This window comes from Panthera pardus, unplaced genomic scaffold (assembly GCF_024362965.1).
Source record: "Panthera pardus isolate Hobbes unplaced genomic scaffold, ASM2436296v1 HiC_scaffold_22, whole genome shotgun sequence".
NCBI lineage: Eukaryota > Metazoa > Chordata > Mammalia > Carnivora > Felidae > Panthera > Panthera pardus.
In genome coordinates this window covers 15,806,602-15,832,076 of record NW_026526788.1, presented here as the reverse complement: position 1 = coordinate 15,832,076, position 25,475 = coordinate 15,806,602, and the positions used below count along the sequence as shown (strand labels likewise).

Sequence of the window (25,475 nt, the reverse complement as noted above, 5' to 3'; positions counted from 1 at the left end):
GGGACCTGCCACCGTGGTCCCTGGTTTGACATTCAGGTCACCCCACTGATGTCACAGAAGTTGTCTTGGTCTGTTATCTGTTCTATAAATAAATGCCATCACTTATCTAAGCTCTCCAGAGAGAAGGCCCTGTTTTTTGCACCCGGAAGCTCTTTCATGGAAACAGCAGGCTCAGGTCCCATACTTCTTCTAAGAATGTCTTAGATTTGCATCCCCAGTAGTACCTCTTAACATTTTATACCTAATGCTGGCTTGTCAGTAGGTGAGAGGCAGATGCCAGTCATTCAGTTGAGATACTGAGCATATTTATTTCAGTTAGTGAATATGTATTTTATTAGACTCAGGCTTTTTTATTAAGGTCTTTATTTTAATTTCAGTATAGTTAACATCTGGAGTTATGTTAGTTTCAGGTGCAAAATATAGTGATTCTACACTTCCATACATTATTCAGGGCTCATCACAACAAGTACCCTCCTTAACCCCCATCCCCTGTTACCCCCATCCCCCCAATGTCCTCTCTGGTGGCCATCAGTGTGTTCTCTAGAGTTAAAAATCTGTTTTGGGTTTCTCTCTCTCTTTCTCTCTCTCCTGTATTTTTCCTTTGTTCATTTGTTTTGTTTCTTAAGTTTCACATATGAGTAAAATCATATGGTACTTGTCTTTTTCTGACTTATTTTGCTTAGCTGAATACTCTCTAGCTCCAACCATGTCATGGCAAATGGCAAGATGTCATTCTTTTTTTTTTTAATTTTTTTTAACGTTTATTTATTTTTGAGACAGAGAGAGACAGAGCATGAACGGGGGAGGGGCAGAGAGAGGGAGACACAGAATCTGAAACAGGCTCCAGGCTCTGAGCTGTCAGCACAGAGCCCGATGTGGGGCTCGAACTCACGGACCACGAGATCATGACCTGAGCCGAAGTCGGCCGCTTAACCTACTGAGCCACCCAGGTGCCCCGATGTCATTCTTTTTTATGGCTGAGTAATATTCCATTGTGTATACACACACACACACACACACACACACACACACACACACACACACACTACATCTTCTTTACCCATTCATCTATTGATAGACACTTGTGATCTTTCCATAATTGGGCTATTAAAAAATAATGCTGCAATAAACATAGAGTTACATGTATCCCTTTGAATTAATGTTTTTGTATTTGGGAGGTCAATACCCAATAGTGTGATTACTGGATGATATGGTAGTTCTATTTTTAACCTTTTAGGAATCTCCATACTGTTTTCCTCAGTGGCTGCACCAGTTTGCAGGCCCACCAACAGTGCACAACGGTTCCTTTTTCTCCACATCCTTGTCAGCACCTGTTGTTTCTTGTGTTGTTGATTTTAGCCATTCTGACAGGTTATCAGACTCCGTGCTGATCCTTGACCCACCAACCATCTTTGGCCTACCCAGCATTCATCACTGAGTTTCCCCATCATTGCTGCAAGGCAGATCCCTTAAACTAGCATGGTCACCATTGGGCTGCACCAGCACCAACCAGAAATAAAGGCTTAATTCCGTGAAAAATCTCAGAAGATAAATATTTATTGTGCAATTTTCAAAAATAGTATAATTGGTTTTTCTTTTTATTATTTTACGTTGGTGCCATAAGTACAGAATAAATATTTTTTGGATGAGCTTGTTAAGCAATTTCCACTTGGTTGCTATCATAAACATTTACTGATTAGAAGATACCATTCAGGGCTCCATGTATAAGTATCTATGGAGACACGTGTGGATATATAATGGTCTCCTTTCCAAACTAGGAGCTGAAGTCTTTGAGGACGGGAATCAAACCTTAATTCCAGTTTGCATTCCTGTGTCCAACTCAATGCTTGAAACTTAGTGGTCTGTTAGGAAACGTTTGTTAAATAATTGAATAAATGAAAAAATTCACAGTTATTTCTGTGTTCTTCAGAACCGACAATGTGTGACAGGTATTCAGGAAATGAGTTATTTGTGATCTTGGGGACCCGTGTGCATAGCCGCAAGCCCCAGTCTGGCCGTCTGAGGGCTGTGAGGTTAAGGCGGGTGCCGTGTGCAATGCCAGGCACCACTTCTATACTGGGCGTTGCTACAACTCAGAGGTAATCATTTTCACCTCGAGAGGCTGGCCACCTCTTCTTCAAGGCACCATATGTCTTCTGAATGAAGTAAGAACCACCGTTTTCACCTAGAAAATAGCAACAACAAAATCCTTTGAGGTTTCAGATGGATGGAGAAACTGGGTAAGGTCTTAGAGCCAGAGAGAGCATTGCTGCTGAATATCATATAAGAATTATAAAATGCATATTGTGCAGAAGTAGAGTGCTCTAGAGGGAAGGTTGCTTTTTGTTTTTTGTTTTTTCCCACTGAATTAAAGCTGTTAGGGCTTTATTTTCTGCCGTGTTTTTGTGACAGCTTTGGCATTATGTAGTTCACCAGAGATATGAGTAGGGAATGACTGATCATTTTGGATATTAAAAATTGCTAACCTTTTCTTTGTGCTCACGAGAGACTTCTCACTCCAGACTTTGACAAAACAAAACTGCAAGTGTAATTTCCATTTGCATATTTTATTCTTTCCGAAGCTGCAAGCCAGACCCTGGGACACAGGGGTTCTCTTTGCAGGCAGGGCGAGTGCCTGACGGAGTAATGTCCCTTGCGAGCATGTGGACGCAGAAAAGTTGGCATAAATAAATGAAGTTTACATTATTACTATTTCCAAGAAAGCGTGAGGAGCCCACAGAGGATTTTTTTTTCCTCATTGTGATAGTACTCTTTCCACTTCATGCATTTCAGGAATTTATTAGATTCCTTTTTAAAGTAAAGTAGTGATTGGGAACGTGTTCAATATTAGCAACTGTGACCAACTTTCTTATTTGCTTATACTGGTGTGAGAATTACTGAGATGTCGAAGACTTCTTTTTCCGAATTTGGATATACACTTGGGAAATAAATATGCTCCATAAGAGAAATCTTGGGAGTTCTCAATAGTAATTGGCTTTAAAAATCAGTTGAGTGTTCTCACTATGTTTTTTTGGTCAGAAATAATTTTGGTGCACCTGGGTGGCTCAGTCAGTTAAGCATCCGACTTCAGCTCAGGTCATGAACTTATGGTTTGTGAGTTCGAGCCTCATGTCGACCTCTGTGCTGACATTGCAGAGCCTGCTTGGGATTCTCTCTCTCCCTCTCTCTCACTGCCCCCTCTCTCTCAAAATACATAAATAAGCTTAAAAAAAAGAAAGAATTTTTTAAAGGGCCAATAATTGCAAGTGTAGGGTACTTTTTCCCTCTGCTGAGATTTTGAGAGCTTTCCTGGCCATTCAGAGTTCAGACACCCTGCCTGGGGAACTATTTTTAAAGTGTTTTCACAGGTGGCTTTAACATCCTTTCCAATCATTCAAGTGCCGTTGGTCTCTAGAGAGTAAAAAAAGATGGCCGGGTTTTCTTTTCTGCGATGCATACTTTGTGTTTTATTGAATTGACAAGATGTCACCAAATAATGCCAAGTAATGGTGGTTATCTTCTCAAAATGTTTACCCCTTGGGTCTCACAGTAGAACCAAAGTAACACTTACCTCTATCCATGATTGCCCTGTGGGCAAAAGTTAAAACCATTCAAGGCTAGGAGTTAGAGATTATATTTTTGCCTCCGTTGTAACACGGTGTTCTGTATTATTTTCCATTGATGTCTCTACAGATCTGATTTTCCTCACTCACCACATCCTGGCTTGTGTTGTTATGTTATACTGACTTAGATTATTGCCAGCATTTTAAATTAGCAAAGACTCTGTCAAAGCTCAGTGCCTACCAACCACATTGGCTGACCCTCAAGCATGTGGGGGAGTGCACACAGCTCACTGGTTTTTTCCCTTCACATCAAAGCTGTCAGGGAATAGTTATCAAAAGCTGTTTTTGCAAAGCATGTCAGCTTGTGAAAATTGAGATGATGTAGCCTCAACCTGTGTCTCTCTGGTCTCGAATACTTAATTAGAAAGAAAACACACAGAGAGACAGTTGGGACTTGATCTCTAAAATGACAATGAGCTATAATTAGATTTGAGAGTGTAAATGAGTACAAAAGGGAAGGTTTTATGAGAAAGTTTATACATGATTAATGTCTGGAAAAGGCTTATCTAATGTTTTAAGAATCTGTGTCATTTTCTTTCTGTGGCTTATTGATTCCTTTCAAGAACAATTACGTTGTTAGCATTACTTGAGATCGATATTAGATTTAACTGTTTCAGATGTAAATATTGCTCTTCTAATTAAAACCTGCCATCTTTCTAAGACTAAAGGGGCATTTTTCTTTTGTTGTAAATGGCAGCATCTGTGAAGCTTAGGGGGTGTTTTGGCCTTTAAATATGTGTCACCCAGTGATACAGCATTGTTTACACCATTTTTCTTTTATGAGAATAAACCTCATGGGGTCAGGATCCCAGCATGCATCAGCAAGAGGTTTCCAAGGGAATTGACTGAAATATAGCAAGGCTTCTACGGTGTTCCTATAGGCCTCCATCGTGGCTTAAATCATGTATTTTATTGTAAAGTTCTGGCCAGCGGAAATGGGAAGAGATCCTCTGGAAGAGTATCTTGGCTTCACATGATCTGGGTTTGTGATGTTGACACCCTCAAAGCTAAGCCACACACTGGCATGGAGTCTCTACAGGTATCTCTTTGAGTTCCTGATTTCAATTCTTCTGGGTGTACACCTATAAATAGGATCGCAGGGTCGTAAGGTAGTTCTCTTTTTAATTTTTTGAGGGACCACCATACTGTTTTCCGTAGTGGCTGCACTGGTTTACAATCCTACCAATAACGTACGAGGGTTCACATTAGCTCTCTGGTGACATTTGTTCTCTATTGGATTGTTTTGATAGTAGCGATCCTAACATGTGTGAGGTGACGTCTCATTGTGGTTTTGATTGGCATTTCCATAACGATGAGTGATGTTGAGCATCTTGTCATGTGTCTGTGAATGTCTTCTTTGGAGACATCCGTATGTCTTCTTTGGAGAAATCTTTATTCAAGTTCCTCGCCCATTTTTTTTAACCAGATTATTTATTTGGTTGTCATTGTTGTTCTAGAGACCTGCCGTACAACATTGAACTTACAGTCATCACTACTGTATTGTACACTTAAAAATATTTTTAAAAAGTAGATCTCATATTAAGTGTTCTTACCACAATATAAGTAAATAAGTAAGTAAAGAAAGAAAGAAAGAAAGAAAGTAAGTAAGTAAGTACTGGGACGCCTGGGTGGCTCAGTCCTTTAAGCATCCAAATCTTGATTTTGGCTCAGGTCATGATTTCACAGTTCATGAAATCAAGCCCCACATTGGGCTCTGCTCTGACCGTGAAGCTTCCTTGGGATCCTTTCTCTCTCCCTCTCTCTCCGTCCCTCCTCCACTTGCTCTCTCCCAAAATAAATAAAGAGCATTAAAAAAAAAACCAGTACTTATGTGGTACCTGAGTGGCTCAGTTCATTACCTGTCTGACTCTTGCATTCAGTTCAGGTCATGATCTCACTGTTTGTGAGACTGTTTGTGTGACTCAGAGCCCCGAGTCAGGGTCTGTGCTGACAGCGTGGAGCCTGCTGGGAGCGGGGGTGGGGGTGGGGGGGAGGGAGGTGTCCTCTGTCTGCCCCTCCCCCACTCATGTGCACGCTCTCTCTCTGTCAAAATAAATAAACAAATTTTTAAAAAGAGTAACAAAATGGTACTTACTCTGTTGGATTGGTATGAGGATGATATGATAGCATTTGTGGGGAACAGTTGGTGCCTACAGTGAATATTCAGCAAATATTATCTGCCATTGTTGTTGTCTTTCCCTGGTCTTTTTCAGCCTTTGCATCTCTGATACTTGCCTTCTGTATTTACTGTTTATATTCTGCTACCTTCTCTCTTTTCTTTTCACCTGCACTCCGGGAAAGCCTGTAAAGGTCACAGGTCGGGTCAACCGAGCATGGGGGTGGGGGGATGCGTAAGGTACGGGGCAGCGGAGAAGGAGCGGGCCTCTGTGACAACTTCTTCCCAGCCTGATCTCTTCTGGGGGTCTTTCTGCAGTGCATGTGCCTGAGGTGAGCCCTCTGAACTCAGGGTTCTGTTTGAGCAGGCCACTGCTCCGGGCGCATGCGATGGCGTGTCTGGCTTTAAACCTGGCTCTCCCAGCATGATAATGGAGGGCCCTCACCCCCGTTCTCTCCCCTGCTCCAAGCAGACTTGCCACAGAGTCAGAGAATCCCAAAGCATTCAGGGGAACCTCAGGATCAGGAATTTCAGCCACACGGGGGACTAGCACTTCAGAGAGATTCCCATACAGCCGTGGTCATTATTAAGTGTGATGTATCTTCAGAACTTCTAGCACAGCAGGATTTTATGAGCACACAGCACCGAGAATGAAATGTGAGAACATAATACTCAGTGAAAGTAGTAAGAAAAAGAAAATAATGCCATTATATAAAGGCTTTTTTTAACAAAAAGCAAAACTGCACACAGTATGCAACAATTAGGTCTTCCCCCAAAAATGCTGCAGAGTAAACAGTACCAAATTGTTACTAATTCATTATATCAAAGATTTATATTCTTACTCGTAGATCTCCAAGGCAGCTAGGGGTTGGCCGACCTTGCTCTCCGGCTGAAGGTTAGCCTCAAATCTGTCCCACGTGAGTCTTCTTTCAGGGATCTTTGCCGAAGCTAGCCTGCCCTGTTCACAGTGACGTTAAAACCACAAGGGAACTTGCCCAACTGACATGGCCACAGGTCAGGCCACTGGCTGTGTGTCTGTCTTGCATCCATTGACCAAAGCAAGTCCCACAGCCCAACCCAGAATCAATGGGCCTGGAAGTGGAGGAAAAAGGAGTGGATATTTACTGAACAATAGTACGATGTACCACAACTGTTCAGTTAAGGTTCTCTTTAAATTCATTAAAGTGGTTGAGGAAGATTGTAGGAGTAAGGTATGAGGATAAAAGATGTAAAGAAATGCTAAGTGGAGGCACCTGGGTGGTTTAGTTGGTTGAGCCTCTGACTCTTTGTTTGGGCTCAGGTCACGATCCCACAGGTTCTTAAGATGGAGCCCATGTCAGGCTCTGTGCTGACCGTGCAGAGCCTGCTTGGGATTCTTTCTCTCTTTTTCTCAAAATAAATAAATAAATATTAAACAAAAAAATAAATGAGAAGCAAATATGCCTATTGATCCACTGACGGCAATGTTTCATAAACTGTGGATTATATTTAACTTAAATCTCTATCCTTATGTTCCAAATGAAATAGAAATTCTTTAATATTTATTACACGTGTGTATCCATTGTTAATTAAGAGTACTGCGTTAGGTATTAAAGATTAAAACGGTCATGTTTACTAGCCTAAGAATTTCAAATTCAGAGAGTTAGAAATCAAGTAAATAGAAATGACAGACCATAAATCTCTGAAAAGTAAGTCTTTATAGTGCTATGAAATTAGACAGAAGGGATCCTGATTTTGTATGGAAAGCCAAGGAAGTTTCTGGAAAAAGTGGCTGGAAGTTGAAGTCTGGAAGAGAAAGAGGCATTTCCACTGGAAGGTGACGTGACAGAATTAGGCCCTAAAGTCAGAGGGAGAAAAATAATGATCAAAAACCAAAAGAAAATACTTTTGTCAGGAGTCTGGAGCAGTAAACCCAAGTCAGACTCTGTGGGTTTGGCTAGACCGTGAAGACAGTGCCAAGATTTCTTGTCTCATCCTAAGAAAAGTAGGATTTTCAAACAGAGGGGACAGGATCACTAGTTATTAGCTCCCGTTCAGATTCGTCCCTACTTTTAAGTTCCTTTGTTTTTATGAGTTGGCTTCTGTGAGGAAAGCTGAATGTGTGCCGTTTTATAAATTTTAAAATGTATCTGAGTGAAAACATTTGACGAGGAATGTGTTATTTATTTGATGTCTGTAGGGGATTGAGTTATGTTTACCTTTGAAAAACATGTTTTCCCGAAGATTCAGAGGTAAATAAGTACTGCTCAGCGTCTTCAGTAGTTATGTTAATGCCGCATCCGTAGAAACTGAACTGTGTGCACCACCTGACCTCTATCAGGTCATGACATCTGGCACAAGGAAGTTGGCTGTGCAAGTGTGGACTCACTATGTCGTCAACATGTTGCAGTCACTACAGGTGTGAAAGGGAGGGGAGGGGAGAGGGAGGGAAAAACCACACTTGGAGAGTTTCCCAGGGTCTTTCAAGGATACCTTAGCGTTCGGTCAGATCCACTAAAAAAACCATTATGATTGCCAAACACGACCCAAACCCCTTTACAGTAGTCCCTAATGCCAAATCACACTTGGGAGGTTTTGAGAATTATACCATTACAAAATACATCATGTTAGATGCTTTCAAAGATATGGGGAAAAACAAGTTTGGAAACCACATCAGGGGGAAGAATCTTGGTATACTTGAAAACCAATTACTTCATGTTTGTGTGTAATGGTAATAACAGGTTTAGTATTCCCTGATTTAATGTGATTCCCATTATTACGAAGAAAATTATGTGGGTCTGAATAAGTAATTTCTTGATAATTATGTATATAAGAAAAATTACTGAATCAAGATATCCCCTGGTATTAAGAACTTAATTATTTTGGCCCGTTATAGTCTCATTGAAATTCCCTATGTTTGCAACTTTGGGACATCTTTCATACAGACCTGCAGTTACCTTCTGTAGTAATTAATTATATTTTTATCATCATTAAGTGAAAACATATTGTGTTTAATGCTCACTGTAAGAATGTAAGTCATAAGTAAAAATGAACTGAGTAATAAAGAAGGTAATTGAAATCTCAGGGTTCTATTTTCTTGAGATAAATTTACATTTACTCTGCCACATTAGTTAGACCCACTCTGTCATATGTAAATGTTTTTTGATGTAAAAAAATCTAATGTCAACACCATCATGACAGGATTTTTGTTTTGGTGGGGGGGCTGTCATGTTCCCATCATCTAGGGAAAAAATGCCCGGTTCAGGTTGTCACTGTGTCACCATATTGCTCTGTATGTGCTGAATAAATGGCTATGCCATTACTAGCTCATACTAATATTTACTGAGCCTTTCACAGTCAAATTTAGTAGATAAAAGGACATCACAAAGCGGAAATGCCTTTCACATTTTGGAATCCCCACTCGATTTAAATAAGTCACATACTACCTCAAATCATACTTGGAAAGGAGCCTAGTACATGAACAAACAAATCAATTAATTCATTTGTTAATAGATGTCATTAAGTCATGTCCTTCCTGAGGGCAGTTAGGGTTGGCACACAGCCCGAGTCCTTCAAAGCTATTGACGAATGTCACTAGGGATTGGCATCTGTGTTTAACCAGGAAAAATGATACTGTACTGCTTTCAACCTCTTTTCCATGTAAGAATAACAAGACCATTTCTCTGTCTTGGTGTTTGGGTTTAATGAAGAATGAAAGCGCTTAGCCAATGTCAGGCACAGAGATGTTAGTTGATGTTTCGTTCTCCTCGTCCTTGCTTTCAGGCAGATGGGAAAGATGGCGAACTTCACCTCTGGTTTGGTACAGTGCTGACATAGTCATCATTTGTACACCTGAGGATGTCAGTGCCTGGACTTGTAAAGTAATTCTGCTGTCATCTGTGTCATTGGCCAATTTGAGAGGAAAATTTTCATGAAAACACGTGCTAACTGGGTCTCTCCACCCCTCTCACCCAAATAAATATGTACATACTTCAAGAAAGTTTTTTTTTAACCGAAAATTAGCAAGGTCTTTTGTTTAAATTGATATCTTTAATTTGTGTCACTTCATAATGATACATGTCTACTTTTATCCCCTTGAGTGGAAGATAAAGTATCCACAATCTTGACACACACCTTACGTTTTAGCTTGTCACTTTCGTACCCAAACGATGCACCAGATCAGACTTGACCAGTAACACAGTCGCTACGATCTGTGTAGCAGGGGACGTGTTCAAGGCACATCTTGATGTGTAAATGCCTGCGCAGTGAGGTGGAAAGTCCAGTTGACTATAATCCTGAAACTGTGTCATCTGGTTCTAGCACGTTCATGTGCTAGTGCCCATGCTTCTTTAGAGCTTTTATCAGAAATGTCAGTAGGCGGTTGTGTTTATCTGTGGACCTTTTGTCCCCCTCGTCCCAGTTACGAGCCCCGTAAGTACAGGAGTATAGGAGCACATCTGTCTTTCTCATCATTGCCTGTCATCTTGAGAGATGAACATTAGCTATAGATGGGAATCTATGGACAGATATTAGTGGGTTTTAAATTCAAAACATGCCGACAACTTAGCAACTTTCTTTTATTTTTAAACATTTTTATTTTATTTAAGTTTATTTATTTATTTTAAGAGAGAGAATGAGCAGGAAAGGGACACACAGAGAGAGAGAGAGAGAGAGAGAGAGAGAGAGAGAGAGAATCCCAAGCAGGCTCTGTGCTGTCAATGCAGAGCCCAACATGGGGCTTGATCCTATGAACCATGAGATCATGACCTGAGCCGAAACCAAGAGTTGGATGCATAACCCACTGAGCCACCCAGTGCCCCAACATAGCTACTTTCTGAGATAAGCCAATTCTTGGAGGTCTTCCACACCATACACAAAATGACCTATGTAACTATGATTCTCACAATTACCAAAAATATTACTCAGAAGTCTCAATCCTTTTCAACAACTGGTTAACTCACAACATAACTCAGATTTGGCACATTGTGTAATGTAGTTGGTATGAGAAAACATCATCTGTACCTTGATAATATAAGCCGTCTCAGGGTCCCTTTATTAGAAAACTCAAGAGGATTGTGTCATTACTTTAAAGGATAAGCTTAACAGCAGAAGGTATTGACTCTAATTACAGGGGTAACAGAATATACGGACAGGAGCTGTGAAGTAGGGAAGAGATACTGCTTTTTATTCAGCCAGTCCAGAAAAAAAAAAAAAAAAAAGAAGAAGAAGAAGAAAGAACTTTCATGACAATAGTTCTGTTTCTCTAGTACTGTACTCAGGGATATTTTCTGAAAGAATATGTATTCTCCTCCTGTTTTTTTTTTTTCCTTTGGGAGCTATGTTTTCATAGGTTCTATCATCATCTCTTTTGTGTCTTTCCCCACCACCCTCCCAAAAAAGTCACCAATGTAATCTCTCCTTCCTTTCTGCTCTCAAAAAATGTGCACGTGGCCACTGCAAGTAGGGATGCAGGTGACATTTCAACCACAGTGGGGATTCCACACACAGCCACCCATCGTGTCCACGTAAGTGATATCTCTAGATTTAGGCATCCTGGCCGTTCTGGATACATGTATGTGTAAGCATTGATCATATTTTAAGTATTCACTTAACAAATTATTTTTGACCTCTTAATGGAAAGGCAAAAAATCATCTGCTCAAGTGGAACTCACCCTCAAGGGACAGAGATATGTGCAAACCCATAGTCTAGTAAATATGTAACATAATTCAGACAAGGGTACATAGTCTAAAAAAACAGAGAGTAAGGATTGACAAATAGAGAGGAAGGGTTGACTCAAGGGGCTTATGAAAGGGTGTGGGTGGAGGATGGGCCATCTGAAACTTGGATGTTGGGAGGAACCACTCACACAGGAGTGATGTAGCAGAGTGAACAACAGAAGAATGTGGAGGTAGGTGTGACCTCGGTGTTGTATGAGGTCAATCTTGTCGAATTACTTTTGATGATCATCAGGAAGGTAGGGATATGAGATGAACTCCATCTCCTCCACTCAGTTCTCCTTCTAATACCCTCAGGACTCAGCTGTGTCTACTCAGTAGACGTGTTGAATGAGTGAATCCCACGTATAATGAATTCATCCCTTTGCTATAAACATGAGCAAGGTGATAGGTATTAGGGAATAGATAATTTATAAAATTTTCAGTTGCTGATATTTTATATAATTTTTAAATTTAAATTGACATCAGTTTTAATTTCAGTGCTCTGTGTGGTGTCAACTCGAAGTTTTCATCACCCATTGAATGATTAAGCTCCCACTAATATCAGGGTTCTTTTTTTGAACATTTTGTTTAGGGAAATATATCGCTCTAAAGGAGAATGTGTCACTTACTTGAAAATTCAGGGAAAAAATATCTCAAATCCTTGTGGTGAATGGAAGTGACATTAAGAGGGGTTGCTATACCAGCACCTCATTAGTCTTTCAAAATCACGGTTGTCTGAAGTCATGCATGCTCCAATAGACAGACGAGGTCAGCTGGATTTATAGAAATTGCTGTCACAGTAAGTGAGGAGGCTTCAAAAATGCTGACTGTTATGCTTCACACATGTCCTCAGTTTCCATAAAATTTTAACAAGGGACTCATTGTATTTACCCTTCAAAAGACTCCAAGAGGCATAATGATAAGAAACTCTATTTTTGCCCCCACTTCCTGCTGAAAAGAGAATCTTTGCAAACAATTTTACCACTTTCCTATTAAATTAATGTTTGTCTTGGCTAATTTATTTCATTTGTTTTGATAATGCCTGTTTGTGGTGGATCAGTTAATAGATCAAAATTCCCAAATTGCTTAGTCTTCCTTTTTTAAATTTTTTTAAACATTTATTCGTTTTTGAGAGACGGAGACAGACCACAAGCAGGAGAGGGGCAGAGAGAGAGAGGGAGACACAGAATCTGAAGCAGGCTCCAGGCTCCGAGCTGTCAGCACAGAGTCTGACGTGGGGCTTGAACTCACGAACTGTGAGATCATGACCTGAGCTGAAGTCAAAAGCTTAACATACATACATATCATGAGATTACCCATGAAATTTCCATAAATCATGTTGGATCAAAATTTACCTTATAGTCCCCTATTTGAAATTCTACATTGCCTGAAATGTCAAAATACATTTTACCTCATGATATTAAAATATCTGTTCTAATGAAGAGATATTATAGTTTAGTGAGTTAACTAAAGAACAAAACTAAATGGTTTCCACTGTGTGGATATCTAAAGTATTCGTCTTCTTTGGTGGTGACCTAAAGCCATATATAATTTGTTTTTTGGTTTTAATTTTGAACCCACAGTTTGAATACATTTCTAAACAACTATGATAAGTAAGGGCGTGAAGACAGAAAGACAAGAAATATGATACATATGATACAAACACAATTAGAACTATCCTAACAAAAGGAGGCTGGGGGTAAAATATTGGTCTTCATAAATGAAGGAGAGACTCTGCTCCATCTCACAGAGGCCAAAATGAGCTTGGCTTTCGGCAAATGTTTTGCTGAGGAAGAGCCTTTCTAACTGTCTCAGTCCTCAAATGCCACCTTGGGTCTTAACAGCATGTATGAGCTAACTTTGGCCAAAATCTTTTAAAATTTATCTGAATGCTATGGTTCAGTGGTGGTAGTGTCTAAAGATGGCTGGGGGGCCTGGGGGGCTCAGTTGGTTAAGTGTCCGACTGTGGCTCAAGTCATGATCTCACGGCTCTTGGGATTGAGCCCCGCATCAGGCTCTGTGCTGACAGCTCAGAGCCTGGAGCCTGCTTCGATTCTGTGTCTCTCTCCCTCTCTGCCCCTGACCCATTCACACTCTGTGTCTCTTTCTCTATCAAAAATAAATAAACATTGAAAATATTTTTTAAAAGAATAAATAAAGACAGGGAACTAAGTGGTAGCCCCCAAGGTTTCCTTGGTTCTAAGCAAAGACCGATCAATTTGTTTTATCAGAGTGCAGGACCAAGAAGTCATTTGCTTATCATTTATAAATTAAACTGTAGCCTAGTTTTAATGTAGTATGAAGTTTAAGAAAATAATTTTTGCAAACTACTTGCAGTGTTAGTGACTTTATTATAATTTGGAAATGTTATAGAAAAAGAATATTGCCATAGTCATAAAATTTTAAATATTTACTTTTTTATAAAAAGGTAGATCTTCCTTCTGTCTATGGATGGTCCAAAAAACTCTCTTAATAAATATACAAATGCATATACAGAGAGATATAGTATAATATACATACTAGCTTATCCTGAAGTAGAGAGTGATAAATATTTTCATCTCAGTTTTAAGTATTTTTTACAGGTTGGCTTACCAAACATTTGGCTTGGCTTACTTGGTTTACTTTAAAAAAAAAATTGTATTCAATGTATTCAACTGGGAGAAATATCAACATATTGGGAATACATGAGTGTAAACCAAAGTCCCTCAATTTCTGGCACAATTTAAATTTTTAAAACATTGATAAATTAATATTTATCTACATTGCCAAATATTTGTTTTTTTAATGTTAATATTTAAATTTATATTTACCTAAATGATATATTAATATGTACATAATGTACTTATTAAAATATATAACTTATAAAGTCAATGGACTATTTCATTGTATTTTTAAAAATACAGTTGAGTGAATTTAGAATACTCTGATCATATCTATTAAATTGTAATGGAATCAGTACTGAAGGATTTTAACAAATAAGAGTGATAAATATTAAGTGATAAAGCTTATAATAGTCCTTTTTTGTAGCGTGGTTGAATATGTGGATTTTATGATGACATTGTTTTCCAGGTTAATTTTACTTTTAATGACTTTTAATTTTATTATTAATTTTACTTTTTATGACTTCTTGAGAACCATGCCATTGACCTGATTCATGTCATAAATGGCCCAGGGACAGTGTTAGGCATGTTGAGGCTGTCCCCAAAGCCAATTGCCTTTGCCTATCATGTAGCCTGATTATTTAAGTATAAAGCAACACTTTTTTTAAAGATTTTGGAAGAAAAAAAAAGGAGGAAGGGAGGAAAGAAAGGGAAGAAAGGAAGAAAAGAATAGAGAAAAAGTATGTTGGTGGGAGAAAAGAGGGAGCAGGGAGGGAAAGAAAATGAAAAGCCTTTTGAATATATTCAAAGGAAAAATCCAAATAATTTTAGGTATTTAGTTATTGTTGCATGTGATATCAAATAAAATGTGGTGCCTTGATACAATGTGATAGAGGGAAAAATTAAAATGTCTCTGGTGGGCTGATGATGCCATAGGAAAGCCACATTCTGTTTATGTGTGGTAAAATCATAGAACAAAAAGTTCATTGACATAGCTAACATATAACATTTATTTTCATATACATACAAATTTATCTGTAATGATTCTCTAGGAAGGGCCTGGTGTTCTGGATAGCAAAATAGTTTAGGCATGTGAGAGACAGCATTCCATAAAACCAGAACTTTTTCTCTTTTTATTTGATCAGTTAAAGCTGTACTTCAGGATGGACCATGAATGTGCCGGCTTTCGTCAAGAGCGTGTGTGGTGTATAATGAACATACTTAAAGTTTCTTGGTCACTAATCCTGTGATTGCCCTCAGAATTTTGGTTATACTACGGACAGAATGGGTGCCGAATCTAACAGAAACCCTGAAATTTCATTGCTGAAACAGTTTGTGCTGTCATCTTGCTCTTTCTTCATTCATTCCTCACGGGATATGTGTTCCGGAACTTCCCTGGGCGGAGCCCTAAGGCAGGATTTACAAGGGCTTCTAATTCTAGAGCATTTTTCCCAAGTAACTTTGCTCAATTGTATCGCTATGCATTTTCATGTCAAAGTGTTCCTGTCGGATAGCATAGATGAATGTTAAGTTGGGTTAATGTGTAAGGACCTATGTTTTAGTATGAGCTGTGTTTCATCTGAGTAATAACACTGCAATGTACTATCTGAGGAAATTCTGGAAACTAGATAACTCTTAAAGACTTGATTTTCTTTTTGTAAAATATGGTTACTACTCATGCTAACTCCTGAATTTCTTATAAGCATAAACAAGAGAATGCATGAAATGAACATTCTCTGATAACGTAGTAAAGTGCACAAATGAACAGCTGACAACTCCTGTCATTATCATTATTTTTTTTTTTAATTTGAGTATATTTGACACACAATGTCCTATTAGTTTCAGATGTACAGCATAGTAGTTAAACAACTCAAGACAGGGACACCTGGGTGGCTCAGTCAGTTAAGCGTCCAATTTCAGCTCAGGTCATGACCTCATGGTCCGTGAGTTCGAGCCCCGCATCAGGCTCTGTGCTGACAGCTCAGAGCCTGGAGCCTGCTTCGGATTCTGTGCCTCCCTCTCTCTCTGACCCTCCCCCGTTCATGCTCTGTCTCTCTCTGTCTCAAAAATAAATAAACATTAAAAAAATTTTTAAATAAATAAATAAATAAATAAATAAAAATAAACAACTCAAGACATTATCTGTGCTTACAAGTGTACTTACTCTTTGTCACCGCACATCACTATCACAGTACCATTGGCCGTATTCCCTGTGCTGTGCCATTCATCCCTGTGACTTATTTATTCTATAATAGAAGCTTGTACCTCCCTGTCCCCTTCACCCATTTTTCCTACCTCGCCTCTGGCAACCATCTATTTATTCTCTGTGTTTATGGGTCTGATTCTGCTTTTTGTTTATTTATTCATCTGTTTTGTTTTTGAGATTCCACATGTCAGTGAATCATATGGTGTTTGTCTTTCTTATTCTGACTTATTTCACTTAGGTTCAGCCATGTTGTCACAGACAGCAAGATCTCATCCTCTGCTATGGATGAACACTATTCCAGGATACATATGTAGCATGTATATAAATACAAATACAAATATAAATATAATACAAATATAAATATAAATATAAAGCATACGTATATTCTTCCAATTGATGGGCACTTGAACTGCATCCATATCTTAGCTATTGTAAATAATGCTTCAGTAAACATAGGGGTGTGTATATCTTTTTGAATTAGTGTTTTTGTATTCTTTGGTAATTCCAGTAGTGGAATTACTGGATCATAGGGTAATTTTACTTTTAATTTTTTTAATGTTTATTTATTTATTTTGAGAGGGGGGTGCAGAGAAGGACAGAGAAAGAGAGAATCCTAAGCAGGCTCTGAGCTGCGTGCCCAGAGCCCAGTGTGGAGCTCTGTCCCTCGAACTCTGAGATGGTGACTTGAGCCTAAACCAAGACTTGGACACTTAATCGATGGAGCCACCCAGGCACCCCTGTAATTCTCTTTTCAATTATTTGAGGAACCTCCATACTGTCTTCTTGAGGGGCTCTACCAGTTCCATTCCCACCAACAGTACACGAGGGTCCCTTTTTCTCCATATTCTCACCAACACTTTTTGTTTCTTGTGTTTTTTGTTTTATTCTGACATGTGAGAGGTGATACCTCATTGTAGTTTTTATTTGCACTTCTGTGCTGATGAGTGATGTTGAACATATTTTCATGTGTCTTGTCCATCTGTGTGTCTTTGGCAAGTGTTTTTTCATGTCTTCTGCATATTTTTAGCTGGATTATTTGGTTTTTTGGCCTTAAGGTGTTTAACTTCTTTATATATTTTGGATACTAACCCTTTATCAGTTATGTATTTGCAGATGTCTTCTCCCATTCATTAGGTTATCTTTGAATTTTGTTGATTGTTTGCTTTGCTGTGCAGAGATTTTTATTTTGATATAGTCCCCATAGTTCATTTTTGCTTTTGTTTCCCTTGCCTGAGGAGACATAGTTGGAAAAATGTTGCTGTAATGAATGTCAGAGAAATTAACTACCTGTGTTCTCGTCTAGGATTTTTATGGTTTCAGGTTTCACATTTAAGTCTTTAATATATTTTGAATGTATTTTTATGAATGGCATAAGGAAGAAGTCTGGTTTCATTCGCTTTCATGTTGTTTCTAGTTTTCCCAATATAATTTGTTGAAAACACTGTCTTTTCCCATTGCATACTCTTGCCTCCTTTGTTTAAGTTTAACTGATCATATAATTGTGGGTTTATTTCAGTTTCTGTTTGGTTCCATTCATCTGTTTGTCTGTTTTTGTGGCAGTACGGTCATGTTTTAATTACTTTATGTAGTATATTTTGAAAGCTGGGATTGTACTACTTCCAGTTCTGTTTTTCTTTTTCAAGATAATTTTGGCTCTTTGGGGTCTTTTCTGGTTCTATACAAATTTTATGATTGTTTGTTCTAGTTCTGTGAAAATATTGGTGGTATTTACATAGAGACTGTATGGAATTTTTTGATTGTTGGGTAGTATGGACCTTTTAACAATGTTTTATTTTCCCAATCCTCAAGCATAGAATACCTTTCCATTTATTTGTGTTTTCTTCAGTTTCTTTCATTGGTATTTTATAGATTTTGAAATAAGGTCTTTCACTTCTTCGGTTAAGTTTATTCCTAGGTATTTTATGACTTTTGGTGCAATTGTAAATAGGATTGTTTTCTTAATCTCTTTTTATGCTACTTCATTATTAATATATAAAAATGCAATGGATTTCTGAATATTGATTTTGTATCCTGAGATCTTACTGAATTAATTTATCAGTTCGAGTAGTTTCTTTTTGTTGTTGTTGTTGTTTTTTGTTTTGTTTGTTTTTGCTAGACTCTTTAGGATTCCATATATAGTATCATGTTGTCTGCAAATAATGGAAGTTTTACTTCTTCCTTACCAATTTGGATAACTCTTATTTCTTTTTCTTGTCTGATTGCCATAGCTAGGATATCTAGTACTATGTTGAATAAAAGTGGTGAGAGTGGGCATCCTTGTCTTGTTCCTGACCTTAGTAGGGGAAAAACTCTCGGTTTATAGTTTACATTTTTATATCTCAGAGATGGTTTATATTTATATATTTTAAGATAATTCAAATAGAATAGAAGGAGAAGGTCAATTAAGGGTCCACTGCAGGAAACAAATTGATAGAGAAGACGAAAATGACCTATATTAAGCATGCTTTCATTGAGCTATTGGCAGGACTTGAGGACAGTTCAGTTGTGGAGTCTGAAAGAATGAGAAGGGTCAATGCCTTCCCTAGGCTTTCAGAGAGACCAACTTGGTAAAAGGGTGGGGCCATTGACCTAGAGTGGATTACGTATATGTCTGGGAGAGGAAATCAATATGCTGGTTTGGGATATGTTGAGTTAAAAATAGAACATCTAAGTTGACTATTATATATATTACTTGGGAGTTTAAAGAATGAGCGTAGCCAGAATTTAACTTTGGGAGTTATGAACAAATAGAAGTTGTTTAAAGGACTGGAAGAGGGGCGCCTGGGTGGCTCAGTCGGTTGAGCGTCCGACTTCGGCTCAGGTCATGATCTCACACTCTGTGAGTTCAAGCCCCGCATCGGGCTCTGTGCTGACGGCTCAGAGCCTGGAGCCTGTTTCAGATTCTGTGTCTCGCTCTCTCTCTGTCCCTTCCCCGCTCATGCTCTGTCTCTCTCTGTCTCAAAAATAAATAAAAAACATTAAGAAAAAAAAAATTAAAAAAAAAAATAAAGGACTGGAAGAGATTGTAGAGTCTAAAAATAGACATGCCCGTGACTGAAGCTTGGGAATGTTTTCATCCTAGGAATTTAGTGGTTCACATAGCATCTGTTTGGGTTTGAGGTCAAATCTACCACATGCCAGCTCTGTGTTCAAATTGTTTACTTCACCTCAAGGGCTGGCTTAAGCACTGAAAAGATTACACTGACACACCAGTGTCACTTACTATAATTCAAAAAAAGACCAACCTAAACCCTAATGTAAGTGAGGATGTCCAACAATCTTGACTATTTTTATTACAGTCTAAAAGTTTTATCAAATCTTAATTTATTTTTCTAAAAATTATTTAACTATCCCGACTTATCTTGGTCTATAACTGGGACAAGTCAGCATCCTTTAACTCCCCATAAGCCTCAAGTTCATTAACTGAAAATTTTAAAAAATGGGTGGTAGAATATATATGTGTCATCTTTACTATGCTTCTTGCACATAGTAACCATTCAACAAAGGTTAGGCATCATTATTTTACTATTATTACTATCACCGTCATTAGTAATGATATCCTAAAGGATTGTTAGTTACGAGGATTAATTTATCTATGACAAAACCTAGGTGTTAAACAGCACAGAGCAGATGGTACTTTCTGTCTCCTCCCCGTCCATACCTGTCCTTCCACTTTACAAGTCTTCCAGATCTTCGGCATTTCATCATGCTCTGAGTGTCAGAGTTCAGAAAAGCACAGTGAAAGAACATAATTTAGAATTGTCTTAGAAGTTAAACTGTTAAGCACACATGGTGTTTCGGTCGGGTGAGATTCCTACAATTAAAGGAAAGTGGAAGAGAAGACGCTCAAGGCGGCCAGTAGTTTATTTCACATAAATCGTTTTCAGTAACAGGTGGAGAGGCTGTGGCATTTCACACGTGGAAGTGTGATGGTTTAATATGATCTTTTGCTTCTAAAAGGCCATGCATTTTATAGATCAGTTTTGCATCATCGATACTCTTTGTTTTCATTTTGTGAAGAGTAAATTCATAATATATAATTTCATTCTAGGGATTACCTGCAAGTCGTGTGAGGTACAGAGTAGATGATGTCCAGTTTCCTTATCCTGCTAGTATTTTTGACGTAGAAGAAGATTCTGGAAGAGTAATAACTCGAGTCAATCTTAATGAAGAACCTACGACAATTTTTAAGGTCAGTGCAGTGTTTCCCTTACATGGTCTGTTTGATATTTAACTTCTGAGAGTTCAGTTTAACAGATGGCTGTACAAAATAATTTAAATTACAAAATAATATATTTTTTAACCACATAGATATTTAGAGAATCAGATAAGCAAAAGAAAAAAGAACACTTGATATTTCACATCTTGGGGATAACTAGAATTTACCATTTTAATATCTATCCTTATGATGACACTCCATGCAAATGCAAGTGCACACATAACGTGTTTTCAAATAATATGATCAAATAAAGGACACCTGGGTGGCTTAACCTCAGTCTGTTAAGCATCTGACTTTTGGTTTCTGCTCAGGTCACGATCTCATAGTTCATGGGATCAAGAATTGCATTGGGCTCTGGGCTGACAGCTCAGAGCCTGCTTGGGATTCTCTCTCTCTCCCTCTCTCGGCCACTCCCCCACCTTGCTCACACATGCACACACCCTCTCTCAAAATAAGTAAATAAACTTAACAAAATGAATAAATAAATAAATAAAATAACATGATCCTATTATTCATACTGCTTTTTTAACTTCATAATATATTGCCCATGCCAATAAATACTGGTAGTGGTATTATTTTAATGGTTATATGATGTTCTATTGTATGAATCCACTATTATTATTTTGTCTAATACTTTGTTGTTGGATAATTAGGCTGTTTCTAATTTTTTGTCATGATAAAATTTGCTGTTGTGAACCTCTTTGTGCAATAACTTTTGCTGCTGACCCAATTTCTTTCCCTTAAGTACCGAGACGCAGAATTGTTGGGTCAAGTTTACGTACCCATGATAAGTTATACTTCCAGAAAATTTGAAATAGTGCTACCCTTCACTATTACCATAAATAATCTATTTTATTAAATGAGCATTTCCCTTTTCTGTAATTACTTAGAATACTTTTTTCATTGTTAATAAAGCCTCTGACCCTGCAATGAGGAAATGCCCTCATCGGTTGACCTTGTGGGTGTCATGGGTACCATGCCTCACATAATCCTACCACTGTTGGGAGAAATTGTTCCATTTGTAAAATATTAACCCAAGGCTAAATCATGGGCTGCAGGATGATCCTTAGTTATCGCTTCATGGTCTAGGTTGAACTGGTTTAGATTAGTAGCTGTAGCTTCCAAAATTATACACATTCTGGACAAACACATAGTTTTGAAAATATTTAACATTTCTTAAATAGAAGAATTATTCTTGACATAATATATGTTATCAAAAAATCAATTATAAATTATAGTAATAAATATTATATAGTTGTTCCATCTTGAAATGAAAGCTTTTCTGCATTTTGCATCATTGGAACTGTTTCTACTATGCAGTGGGGACTTGGTTGTCTATATTTTTAAGAGAGTGTATATCTAAGGGTATTAAACTGGAAAGATTTCCAGTTTTATCCTCCAGAGTGAAGTATTTCTGCCCTATAATCTTGCAGACAATTAATTCCCTGGAAAAATGAATTTCTTTTTATAAGCAAGCTAATTAGCTTTTTGCTATCGATGTGACTGAATTTAACACTTTTTAAATAAGTGTTGGTGCTTATAATGGCACATGTTTTACTGTAGGCAGCAGTGGGGTTGTGTAAGAGAAATCAATTTAATCATTGGAGAGATGTCGCATTGTCTACCTGTTTTTACTGGTAGTGTTTTATCATAGAGTTAGTAACTCCGCTTCTTTGAGTTTTCTTGTCTAAGAAATGAACATAAAACATCTACATGGTGGGACTGGTGTAAAGATTAAGTGAGAATATATGTAACATATCCTAGTACAGTGGTTGTGACCTGGCAGACAGTGAGGACATGATCACTGCGCCTCCTCTGGGGCCAGGCAGTCCAAAGATTAAAATGATGCCTTCTTTTCTTCTCATTAATAATCTTTAACATGAATTTTTATTACTTTTTAAGTTGGTGGTCGTCGCTTTTGATGATGGTGAGCCTGTGATGTCCAGCAGTGCCACAGTGAAGATTCTGGTCTTACATCCTGGAGAAATCCCACGTTTCACACAAGAGGAATATAGGTATTGATTTCCATCAGTTTTTGTGATATGTAAAGTTTTTTTGTTTTGCTTCGTTATGGCCTCTCAAAACTGCTGCGATAAGAATTGATCAATGAATGGTCCTTCCCATTCTAGTTTAAGTTTTTCTAAATTAACATAATATTACCCTTATTTTAAAAGTTGATATTTAGTTGACATGACAGTTTAGTCTATAAAAATATCAGCTTTCGTAATGCTTTGATGAATAATGGATGCTTTAAAAATAATTAACACAGTCCTTGAAAAATACATTATATTTTGGGGTTTAAACTGCAACTATTTAATGATCTCCATGGCGAGAAGTAGGCATTTAGTTTCATGTTATTGCCAGAGACATAATTTGACATCTGTCTGAAATGATATTTCTCACATAACCAGTGAAAGAGAGAGGGAGAGAATGTATGTGTGTGTTTATGTGTATAATACATATTGCATATTATAATATAGAATTAGCATATATACTGTCTTAAGTCAGGATGCCATAATAAAATGCCACAGAAAGAAGGGCTCAAACAAATTTATTTCTCACTGTTTTAGAGGCTGATGGTCAAACTCTGGTGAGAGCTCTCTTCCTGGCTCACATAGAGGAAAGTGAGAGAAAGCAAGCTAATCTCTGGTATTCGTAAGGGTGCTAATCCCAAGATTAGGGCCCCACCCTCTTGTTTCTAAAGGGCTTACCTTCAAATACTATGCCACTGAGGGTTAAGGCTTTTTAGGAGGAGAGTCCACAGTATGTGTGGATGGATGGCTAGATAGATAGATTAAGATAGATAGAAAGATAGATAGATAGATAGATACATAGATATTCTTAGGAAGTGAAGAATTGAAAAAAATAATAAAACTAAATTTACTAGATTTTATGTTTGCACATTACTGTAAGATTTATAATGCTTTCCTGACAATAGAGTACAACTTTCTTTCATGATACAGTTTAGTAGTTTGCTCTATTTAGAGACAAAGTCAACATTACATAATGATGCTAATTAGGACTCAAGAAGAAGGAAGACTTCATATAATAGAATACTTTATCAGATTCTAAAATTTGTATTATTATTGCTTTGATTTATTACTTTCATAATTTCTAAGAACTACGTGAGAATTGTGAGTTAGAGCAAGGGCTGAGATACTGGAAGGCAGATGACACGTCTGGGAACATTTACCATGCTGGCCAAGTAGTGTTTTGCTTTATAAAAAGTTGCCTTTGCAATATTCAAGCAATAAATTAAAGTATATAATTTTACCAGAAAACTCTACATAACATATATGTAAATCACTGAGATGGAAAATATATTTAAAACTTGGGGCTCCTAGGTGGCTCAGTCGGTTAAGCATCTGACTTCAGCTCAGGTCATGACCTCACAGTTTGTGGGTTTGAGCCCCACGTCGGGCTCCGTGTTGTCAGCTCATAGCCTGGAGCCTGCTTCGGATGCCGTGTCTCCCTCTCTCTCTGCCCCTCCCCCAATTATGCACACACTCACGCACTCTCTCAAAAATAAATAACCATTAAAACTATTTTTTAAAAAAACTGTATTTAAACTGTTAAGCATTCTTGGTCAGTCTGTTTGAAACACCATTTTCTTCCTTATGTCCATCCTTACCAATTCCCCTTTTCTTTTGTTGTCATGGTAACCTGTGAACTCCAGTTCTTTGCCAAGGTGCATGTGGTTTTCTGCTTCTAGAGCCCTTCCTTGAACGTGTTTATTGTGGTCATGTCAAGAACCCAAATGAATGTGAACTCACTTGCGTTTCTCCCCAACTTACCTAGATTCAACATTCATAAAAAATGTACTTACTATTTGGGATGGGTCCAAAAATCCTTCAGAGTTTCAGCCGAGCAAAATCCCAACCTGTGTTCTCCCAAAGTTCTCCTCCCATCTAGTCCATCCTTGGAACCCCAAAGAAGGCCGGAGTGATGATGCCTAATGCTGTCCTTTCGAATAGGCTCTGTAAATGGATCCCCCTTCTCTGGGTTTTCCTCTGCTGCTCATTCCTCTTAATAGCAGTATGCCTCCAGACTTCGGGAGCACATTGCTTGTTAACTCTGTTAGCCAAACATTGGGGCATGAATGTCAAGGTCGTAGGTCTCATCAGGGCATTGTTCATTTAGCTTTCTTTTTTTAAGTACCCTTATTCATGCCACTTTTTAAGAATAAAAATGTTTTGTTCAGTGAATAATTTACCATTCCTTACCTTGTTGGCATACAACTACTAACTGCAAATAGATTCTATTAATAAAGTTGTTAACTTAGAGAAGAAAAAACCCACCAATTACTTGGTGCTAAAACTAAGAGGAGTGACATGAGCTTACAGGGAAGAATTTTTGCCCTTTCTGAAGAACATTTCTAACATTTGCAAATAGTGCCCTTGACTGTCCCAATTCGTGAGTTCCTCTGACACAAAAGGGAGGTTTGGTAATCTTGTTGTATCCTACAGTTTATGAAGAAAGTCCTAAGAATCGATGTAATTGCCATAATGGATTCAGTAGGACTAGGGCACTGAATGGGATTGTTTTCTTTTTTTATCGGACACTTAGAAACCTTGGATAAGAAAAAAGTTGTATCAACCATTGGCAGAAGACACTACGTTTTGAATAAGACCAATAATTGAATTTAAATGTTTAAGTAACTTTGCATATGAGTTAAAATGTAGAATGAACTATTAAAAAAAAAAAAAAGACCTAGGGCTGATCTTCATCAGTTCTCTCTCTGTGCTCTTGATTGCAAGTATATAGTGAGTCTGGATCCCTCCCAGTCTTTCCTTCTTCCTCCTGGGCACACAGCTAGACTCCACTTCCCAGCCTAGCTTGCTAAATTGAGCTGTAGGACTGAGTTCTGGCAAATAAAATGTGGAAAAGTATGGTCTGCACTGTTTCCTGGCCTTACTTAACCTTTTTCCCATATGGACAGTGAAATGGAGAAAACACCCAGAGACGCTTGGGAGCCATGTGTTGACAACTTTGAAATATAACAAGAAAGGAGCCT

General features: G+C 38.0%; 1 protein-coding gene across 18 annotated transcripts in view; it reads left to right on the top strand.

Moving 5' to 3' along the window:
• Positions 1–25,475, top strand: part of PCDH15 (protocadherin related 15) — a 1,681,879-nt gene that overhangs the window by 1,489,318 nt on the left and 167,086 nt on the right. For all 18 annotated transcript variants that reach the window (XR_008425054.1, XR_008425055.1, XR_008425056.1 and 15 more), the window contains 2 exons: positions 20,294–20,434; positions 22,364–22,476. Coding sequence is in view for 15 of the 18 variants with exons in the window: in XM_053910276.1 (XP_053766251.1) it covers positions 20,294–20,434; positions 22,364–22,476 (254 nt within the window). In the remaining 3 variants the exon portion in view is untranslated. The remainder of the gene's footprint in view (positions 1–20,293; positions 20,435–22,363; positions 22,477–25,475) is intronic.